The sequence below is a fragment of the Trachymyrmex septentrionalis genome, unplaced genomic scaffold (genome assembly GCF_001594115.1).
Source record: "Trachymyrmex septentrionalis isolate Tsep2-gDNA-1 unplaced genomic scaffold, Tsep1.0 scaffold172, whole genome shotgun sequence".
Classification (NCBI taxonomy): Eukaryota; Metazoa; Arthropoda; class Insecta; order Hymenoptera; family Formicidae; genus Trachymyrmex; species Trachymyrmex septentrionalis.
Window position 1 is genome coordinate 144,251 of NW_017304887.1, and position 10,274 is coordinate 154,524.

General features: G+C 29.6%; 1 protein-coding gene across 5 annotated transcripts in view; it reads left to right on the top strand.

The window, feature by feature from the left end:
• LOC108746485 (ecdysone-induced protein 74EF) overlaps nucleotides 1–10,274 on the top strand; it is a 295,998-nt gene that overhangs the window by 106,410 nt on the left and 179,314 nt on the right. For all 5 annotated transcript variants that reach the window (XM_018483288.1, XM_018483287.1, XM_018483291.1 and 2 more), the window contains exon 4: nucleotides 1,562–1,663. In XM_018483288.1, coding sequence (XP_018338790.1) covers nucleotides 1,562–1,663 — 102 coding nt within the window. The remainder of the gene's footprint in view (nucleotides 1–1,561; nucleotides 1,664–10,274) is intronic.

Consider the following 10,274-nt stretch of genomic DNA (forward strand, 5'->3'; position numbering starts at 1 on the left):
ATTGGTGTAATGATAAAATCTAATGTAAAATAATAAAATACCCGAACTTATTGTACTAAATTTTTACAATAAAAAATAATACTTATAAGTAATTTGTAAAGTAAATTCCCAATCCTGTGTATATTACATAATATATACATTATACATATATATGTACAATATATAATGTACAATATACAGGATGTAACAGAGTGACCGTACTAAGCTAATTTCTTGAAAAATATGCATTTTCTTGAAAAATGTTTCAGACAAAAGTTTTTCGACTTCAAGAGGGATATAATATGGTTTTGCATTAAAATTTATTTCTACGTAAAAATGAAAATAGGAGATACAACTCACAAGTATCCAATAGTCTCGATCTTGACAAATGTTATCGAGGTCACGATTCTGAACATTCAAGAGGTTTTAACCGTCGGTCGGACATCTTGGGTAATGCTAATACCGGCAGTGATGTAACCTTCAAGCCTTATAATTTGAAAAGTGATTATAATGAAAATGAACTTAATTACAGTGTTTTCGAAAGCTCTTGAGGTAAATTACAAGAATATGTAATGAAAAATGGAGGGTTCCATTTAAAAAATTCAACATGACCTTACTCTGGCCTTGACAATGCCACCTAAGGTTTAACCAACGATGTCATATTATGTCTCCTATGAAGTCAAAAAATTTTTATTTGAAATATTTTTCAAGAAAATATATATTTTTCAAGAAATTATCCTGATACGATCGCTCTGTTAGCGATCTTACTACTCGATATAATATATATATAATACATTGTTCAAAAAAATTATGGCATAGAAAAATTGTGAGTAAAAATTGGTCAACTTTAACTAACGATAACTTTACAAAAAATTATCGTAGGATAAGATCTTTTTTTTATAAATTAAAGCTTGAAATGTTTACTTTAAGACGCTATGACCAGATTTTAAGTTTGATGCACCTCTGCGGCTGTAACTCTAAAAAATGTGAGGGTGTGTTTGTTATATTGAAAATTGCAAAGTTTGACGGAATGCACGGACTTTATAAAATTTTCAAGCTTTAATTAAAAAAAAAAACGATATCCTATGATAATTTTTCGCAAAGTTATCGTTAATCAAAGTTGGCCAATTTTTGCCTACAATTTTTCTATGCCATAATTTTTTAAAGCAGTGTATATACATATGTTATTTATATTTAATGTATGTATAATTTATAAGGATTTATATAAGGATATATAGTTCTATATAAATAAAGTTAAAAGTAAAATGTAAATTTGCAAATATTTCGATTCTGCATTTTAGTCTTCTGTAGCGTAATAATTAGTAAAGTCGAATATAAGCTAAGCCTATCTATATGGGTTTATATTTTACTTTGTTTAGTAAGTACATCATAATCACATTGCTTTCCACAATTATGTTTTTATTGGTTATGAATATAGAATTTAGGCATTAATAACCGCGAAAATTCACATATGTATTTTATTTGTATTGGAGTCATAAATTATTTTTGGAGTCATAAATATTTTTATTTTCATTTATTTTACTTTAAGTAAACTAATTGCTTTTTGACATTATGTGTTTAGAAAAATTAGCAGCTCCTTCAACGCAAGCGTCTCCAACTTCCATCCCTTACGCTTCAAGGGCGGAAATCAAGACGGAAAATATTCAACCTGAGACGAGTAAAGGTAAGTGGTTAATATATTGAATTTCATCCGTCCTGCTTTAACATGTGTCGATATGGCAGGAAAACATATTATGTACCGACGGTGTGTTTCTTCTTTATCGACGTATTAAATCCGCTGTTGATAATGTGGATTTATTTCGTGGGTACTTTTGTATCGCGAGAGCGGTGAGCTTTGCGTATAATCTTCTTTATTTTCAAACGATCAGATCATATCTCGATCGGTTAAATTGCTTTTCATGCGTGTCGAGAATTTAAATCGCGCATCGTTGAAAGGAAAACCGGCCAAGGTCCCGTGAATCGCGAGCAGACATCCGCGTTAGCGATAATTGCGTGTGTGTGACTCGTGTATGCAGTGACTTGAGAAAAAAGAAGAACATGACACGTATACGTGTGCGTACGGTGGCCCAATTCTTATAATTTACAGTCATGTTGTAATATGGCGCGCGCGCGAACGCAGTTTCACGCTCGTTTCGCGATTTTGATCTGACAAACGTGGGCATATCCGCAAAAATGACACCGTTTCACATACCGCTATCTAATAGTGTGCGTAACTAATGAAAATATTTTCGGCGAATCTTGTTCACACGTGCAAGTATGTAGAATGGCTTTATTTTCAAGTAATAACGATCTTTCATCTAAGACTCGGTTGCAATGTTACTTTGACTTTAAGCGAAACTTAAAACTCTCTCTATCTCGTTTTAAAATCGAAAAGAGACAGGAACAAAGAGAATAGTTTTAAGCCTCTTAAAAGCGACTTAAAATTAAAGTAACGTTGAGCAACCGGGACTTAGTCAGCTATATCAAATATTAAAAAAAAAACGGATGATTGCCGATAGAAATGATATTTCTGTACAGTAATTTTTTGTCAGAAATTACGAAATATACATTTATATATATTTTTTAATCCTTCAACTGCTGAATACGTCTACGAATCTGATATTAATGTTATTTGTGTCATACATTCGTTTACATTCGTTCGAGCGTGACAACTTGAACATACAATTTGTTTACAATTTCATGCACATAATTTAACGAATACAATCATTTAAAAAATAATAACAATTTAAAATTATTGTTTTTTTATAAACATTTCAAAAATTTATAAATCAAGAATTTCAGCTTTCGACGATATAACTTGTATCTCAAAAACTGTACCTATATATTTTTGTTTATTTTAATGAATTTTATAATTATTAATTCGCAGAATGTATATTTATGACAGTTCGATTTGTAAATAAATAAATAAATGTATATGAATTTGGAAATTAAACAAACATTAAATTCTATAAATTTTTAATTCCACGGAGAACACAATTTTTGCAATTTTTAATCTTCTTAAATGTTAAATTATAGAGATCTCGAGAGGTGAATAGATACTTAAAATTATGGAAATTTTGGAATTCATAGATTTTATTAAAGCTTAAAAATATAAATAGAATAACAACGCTGTAAGATATCTTATTAATAAAGCTTAATATCACAAATCTAATATTAAATATTTACAATTTTTATCATTTAAGAATTTTTATCGTTTTACACGCGGAACTTGATCACAGATTGGCTATTCAGATTTTTTGCAAGTCAATTTTGATGCGCGGGTTTTGTCGAACTTTTGACGAGACGGAGCCTTGCAATTTCGCCCTGACCGCAGGCCGCGACGAGTAATTACGAGCCGTTAGAACACGAATTGAAATGGGTGCTCATCGTTGTTCTTTTCACATTTTTAGAAAGCGGTTGGAAAGTGAGAAACGAAACTTTCTAACAAAACTATTACAAATACAGTTCGAAATCCGCTTGCGCGCCCTAATGTTATGTTCAAATTCAAATCAAATTGTGATAAAGCTAGAATCCACGAAAGCGGCAACACTATTGCTTTTCACGGCAGTAATAATTTTCTCCATGAAAACCGAAGTTGAATATTTGATTATTTATGTTTTTTTCATAAGAGGAAGAAATTAAGAGGTGGAAAGAAAGAAATACAAAATTTTTTTATTTTTCCAATAGATACAATTAAATTTTATATCCATTAAAATAGAATTATACTAATTATGATAATGATAATGAAGGAAATAAGTTTTTTCTCTTTATTATTTTATTATTTTAAATTTTATTTAGGTATATATATATATATATATAAAGTTATATCAATTATATTGATGAGAAATGCTTACACATGTATTCATAATAATTTTTATAAATAGAAAGAATACAATGATTCTTATATATATTTCGTGAAAATGACATTGTTCACAGAAAAATTTTCCTTATAAAAGTTTAAACGAAATATTGATATATATTATATACGTATATATCACACGAAATAGTTCAAAAAAACAAGTTAATTCTTGTCAATGCAGAATTTTAGCACTATTGTGTTTCACAAAAGAGGTTCCCGCAAAAAATGTGAAACGGTTAGATAAAGTCTACGCAAAGTTGTTCTTTATTGTTCGAAGGATGGAGTACAGGTCGAAGGATTTGAGGCGTTATAAGAGAATTCACACAAAAATATAAAAATTTTTGCTATTTAAAACTCGATATAGATACTCGGATATGCATTGGTAGAATCGGTTAAAGAATCCTTTAAAAAATCTCCGTTATGACAAGCAGAATCGAATACGATGCACTTTAAAAGAAAATTTACATTTCTGCTTTTATTAAAGTATTCACGATTTACATTAATGCGCGAATTAGCTCACTTTAAGTCTCGTTTGAAACTATGTTTCCAATTGGGACGCGAAAGTGGCGATTAATCGGATTTAGTTTATTAAGGATATCCCGTGTTATCCGGCAGATTTCGATCGCAATACCTGATGAACTCGTTAGACAAGCAGAAGGAAAGCGAGCGCATGGCGTGTATGTGTATGCTAGTTTTCTGACGTGCGTCTTCGGCACAAGCATCACTTTCACCGAGCACTCGATGCGTAACGCGACGCAAAAAGCAGTTTTTCGCACTGATACGCTGCCGTTACACGCTCGATCGAACGGCCGCGCGCTCGTACCGGTCGAATTATCATTTGCGAGCGCGTGCGTGCGATTTATTAACGTTTTCGTCGTTTTCGTCTCCATGCGTCACCTTTTCTCGTCTCGAACATCCGAGGTGGAGGCGAAGAAACCGCCCGCGCCGCGCCGCCGAGCGCCAGCTCGTGAAAACAAAAGTAGGGCAGATGAAAGTAATCTCGCATTAAACGTCGGAACGTGAATAACTATATAATTCACTTTCGGTTCATTCCCCGTTACGGGAGCGTCTATCGGCACGGTGCAACATGCACGTTTCTTCAGGCGACTTTCCCGATTTATTAGACTGCGATAGAGACGAAACGAACAAAGTCTGACGCCCGTCGAACTCGTTTAGTTATGACTTTCGTATACAAAAAAAGTCCTGTTAAAGTAATTGAAAAATGTATACTATATGTAGATACAGATATGAAAATAACTTTGTTGGACTGTCAAAATAATTATGTAGGACGCTCAAGCTGGTTGTTAGAACATTAAAACTTTTCGTAGCATTGTCTATTTACAAATGTAAGTAAAATGCCTGTGATATGAGCCATTGTTATGCGCAAATAATTTTTTTTTTGTATTTATAAGTTTACAATGTATAATTCAAAAATAATTAGAGTTTATCAAAAACGAAGTTAATTGCAAACATTTCGGCTGTATATCTAATCCTTCTCACTGCGGAAGAATAAGATATATGTATACATTAACATTATTTATGTATACTAAAACTACGGAGGCTCATATAGCTGACATTCTACACCGTGTTTAGGGTCATAAAAATGAATTATTTGGAATTTTTTAAATTCATCACGAAAACATGTTAGTGCATATATTGTGTAAGATTGAAGGTTACAACAACAAACAAATACATAATGTGTGTGAAGTTAGCCCCCTTTTTTTGAAAATTAAAATTTTGACAATTGTTTCAGATTATTCTGAGTTTGTTCTATATTGTTCCAATGCGATATTATCTTATTCCAAATCGTTCTTTTAAAATGCAAAAAACGATTTTTTTTGCTAGCCTCCCTTTTTTGAAAATTTAAACAATTTTTTCTCGCTACAGATTATTCTAGTTGTTCCAAACATTGTTCCAAAAGAACAATTCCGTAAGTCGAACGGAAATCGAGAAAAATAAAAAAAACATTTTTCAACAAACGAACGCTCCTACCAAAAGTAAAGGTACACTCTCCTTATTCCAACGCAGAATTTTATATTTTCAGTTGTTCTAATTCTATGAAAGATAATTTTGCAATGTGCACCGCTATCGGTTCTTCCAAAAATTGAAAACTCTGATCCCATTAACTACAGCAACAAGAATAAACGTACATTTCCATTCGTATTCCAGTCGAGAACTTTTTGTTCTAGTCCTGCGAAATATAATTCTGCATTTTGAATCATACATCGTTACTGATTCTTCCAAAAATCGAAAAAAATCCATTTTTTTGCATTCACTATCAAGAATAAACGTGCATTTCCATTCGTATTCCAGTCGAAAACTTTTTTTTCTGAGTTGTTCTAGTCCTGCGAAACATAGTTCTGCAGTTTGAATGATACATCGCTACTTTAAAATCGTCGTTTAAAATGACACACCGGTGTATACATAAAACATATAAATGCGCGCGCGTATTTACCTATTATATATCTGTCAATAATAATATAATGTCAATAATACACAGAATTTTAAAAAAATATATATAATAATTGAATGAATCATCCAAGACACTTATGCGCAAAAAGTAGCTATATGAGGGAGGTTGGTTAGAGATATTTGTTCAGAATGACGAGAGTATAGTATGTCCCAAATGTACGGTGTGTTGGGGGTCCTTTAATAATATAAAAAAATATTTTTAGTTTTAAGCAAGTAAATACAAAATTGTAATCTTCTTTCAAAAATCTGGAAAAATTCCCCAACATACTCTAATATATGTAGAATGTGATATTATAAAAAAAAATTTTGAGAGCGCAATGGGATTTATCCATAAACAAATACTTTTTCTAAAACAAAATTTGAATTTTGGTCTAATTACTATGAAATGAATAGATTTTTTAAGATATTTCCTTTTACCTTTAATTTTTCAATATAGTTTTATTCAATAATTTGTTAGCGATCGTGAAAAATTTAATACGTAAACGTTTTTATTGAAAGTATGGGAAAAATTCTAAAAGATTTCTTTGTATAAAAATTTTGTATATTTTATGATTTTATAAAGCTACAAATGTGTCAAAAAATGGAAAACATTTTAAAACGATTATTTCCAATATTTTAGAAGTAAGGCATATAATACTTATTTTTTCGACCTTCAATTTTCTATATGTACTGACATATTTTCATGATTACTTTAAATATCTGAAGCAGTTATTTTTTGATTGTCTTCTGATATGTGGAATACACCATAGGCATTTTATTATTTGATATTATTCTTAGAGCTACAAAAACTATTTTTATTTTTATTACGCATTATGCTTGAAAGTTCTACACAATTAATATCTTAATAGTCTAACAAAATTATTTTTGGTTTCTATTTAGTAAAATTTTTAGATATTCTATCAAAATTGTTTCTTTCCGTATACAATTCCATTTTATCAAATTCTAATCCTATGTTCTAACCTTTCCGTTAGTTCTGTATATCTTCAATGTCCCAATTCCAACTCCTTTATGACTGTTGAATTTTCTTTTAGATCCCTTTAATTCTAAATTCTAGAGAACTTTGGAGATGATTTCGTATTTATACAAAAATCTCAGGCCTATGACATTTATTCCGACTTCTATCGAATTCTGAATTCTGCACACATGTATCCTTACTTCGTAGATACAATATTGATTTCAAGTTTCACTAAAAGAAGAGAAAATGAGTTTCTCTAATTAAATTATATGTTAAATAAATAAAGAATGTATATGGATAGACCGATATACTTTTAAGAATTGTGATTAACTTACCTCCTAACTTTGTTTTATTATCGTTCTGTAAAGATATATCAATAGAAATTAAAAATTCATATTTTATTCATATTTTATTTGGAAATTAATGAGCTTAAAGACTCATAAATTTTTGTGCTATGCAGCCAATTCTCCTGAGCAGTACAACAGTTGAAAGAAAAAATGTTTTAAACTATTTTCCGGTGTCCGCCTTTAATGTCCGCCATTTTGTATTATGTTTATGTAATTCAAATTTGATCTCCATGGTCATCAAGAGAAATGTTCAAGCTTTAATTTGAACTGTGGTTCCCTCATCTCTTATTATAATGATTTTTCATTGAGTTATTGCTATTTGGAAATATTAAAAATTTGTGCTAAAAGTTAATGACCCGGTTTTTTTTATCGGTGAATGTATATATGTATATATACATATATATTATTTATATATACGCACACACACACACACACACGCGCGCGCGCGCACACACACACATAAATATATACAGGGTGTCCCGTAATTCATCCGACAATGTTGCTGGGCAGGTAGAGTGGACTAAGTCGAAAAGTTCTCTACCATTTTGCAATTTTCGCAATAATTAACAAGATATTAATTACTAAAAATTGCTAAATATCTTCAATAATTTTTTTCTCAAATATTATCAACTTTACAGAAAAACAGTAAGAGACAGGAATTGTTTATTTTCTTCTCTTCGTGAAACTCTAAGAATTCTTTTAGAATGTTTTATCAACTTTTTAGTACTGCATTTTTTACTTTTATCAACATTATGAAAAAATACGGTATTAAAAAATTTTTTTTTAATTCTGAAAAAATTTTCAAAACTATGAGAAGAAGATAAACAATTTTTATCTGTTGCTGTTTTTCTGTAAAGTTGATAGTATTTAAGAAAAAAATGATTAAAGATTGATTGAATATTCAGCGATCTTTAGTAAAAAATATTTTGTTAAATATAAATATTTTAAATATTTTGTTAAATATTTTGTTAAAAAACTATTGCGAAAATTGCAAAATGGTAGAGGACTTTTCGACTTAGTTTAGTCCGCTTTACCTGCCCATGAGCACTATCAGATAAAGTATGAGTTACTCTGTATATTAGACTGACAAGAAAAAAATATTTTTTTTAATCGGCCTCTCAATTCAAAAGCTTCTATTTTGTGCCAAATAAACACTCCTGTATTTTTATAAAAAAAATATTAAGATTTAGAAATCGCTAGTTAACGATTTTTAAATTAAAGTTTCGATTTTCTTTAATATATGTTTGATTTGTTACAAAAATAGCTTAATCAGGATTTTAAATGTGATACTGTATGTTTTTTTGGTCGCTGAACACGATGCAATAATTCATTTAGCTTTACGAGATACACCTCAAGAAATACAGTCCAACTAATGTAAAAAAAATGATCAAATTTTTAAACAATATGAAAAAAGGAACACATAAACCATAACGCACGTTGTTATAAGCGTTGTTGTTTAATATATATTAAAAATCCATAATCTTTAAAATTATAAAACATATACGTTTCGGCTACTATCTGGCCATCCAATATGTCGTGTAACATAAAATTAATAAATAATACAATTAATAATTACGCAAAATGCATAAAAATTTGTCTGGTGTTTTTAGTTAACAAATTATTCGGCCATCCTCAATATGTCATGTAACATAAAATCAATAAATAATTAATAATTAAATTTACGCAAAGTATTGTACATGAAAATTTGTCTGGTATCTTTAGTTATCAAATTATTGAAAGTTTTTTCATAAGTCACTAAGCTCAACGCAACGCTTGATTTCTTGTCAATTTTAATTAGAAATATATATATATATATTAACGTAAATTAGCCTTATTTCTTGATTGAATGGACACATAATTTCCAGATTCTAATAATAGGATGACATAATTTTACTGTACTATAATTGATGATAATTAAAAAATCAAATAAGAAACAAGATCGTTTATATTAAATACATTACTTTAAATAGGAAGCGCCTCTACGGTCTGAATGTTAAAATGTTGAACTATTATATATATATATTCATTTAAATTAATTAATCATTTAACTGAATTTATCATTTCTGAAATTAATTCATTTAAATGAATATATATATAATAGTTCAACATCTTAACATCAGATTGTAGTGACGCTTCGTATTTAAAATAATATATTTAAAAACTATTTGTTAGAAGCACATACCTGTGTTCATTGCAAGATTGTTAATACTTTGATAGTCGTGATTGTTGAAAGTTTGACAAGGACAGAGATTATTTAACTGAGTCGTGTGTACTTTGTCTGTAAGTTATCTGTCTATGCTTCGGTTTATATACTAAGTTAAAAGATGGAAAAATTAAGGAGTGGGAGTAAGTAAGGATTCTTTATTCAATAGAGGAAGATACACATCTTACAATTTCTCTGTGTCGCTTTGCTTGTTTAAACCAAATTTTTGGTTTTTTACATCATTTCCGAGATTTCTCTCTCTCTTCTTTTATATATTTATATTTATATTTTCCCAATCCAATTTGTGTTCATCATCAAATTCATAGTGTGAGACAACAGATATTGCTTCGGGAGATTTTTAAATATCGGATCTATGTTCTTTAACATTTAGTTCAAGATCGATTTTAGCAAGGTTTCAAGTGTTCAAATAGATCATTACTCCCCTTAATAAAAAAAAAT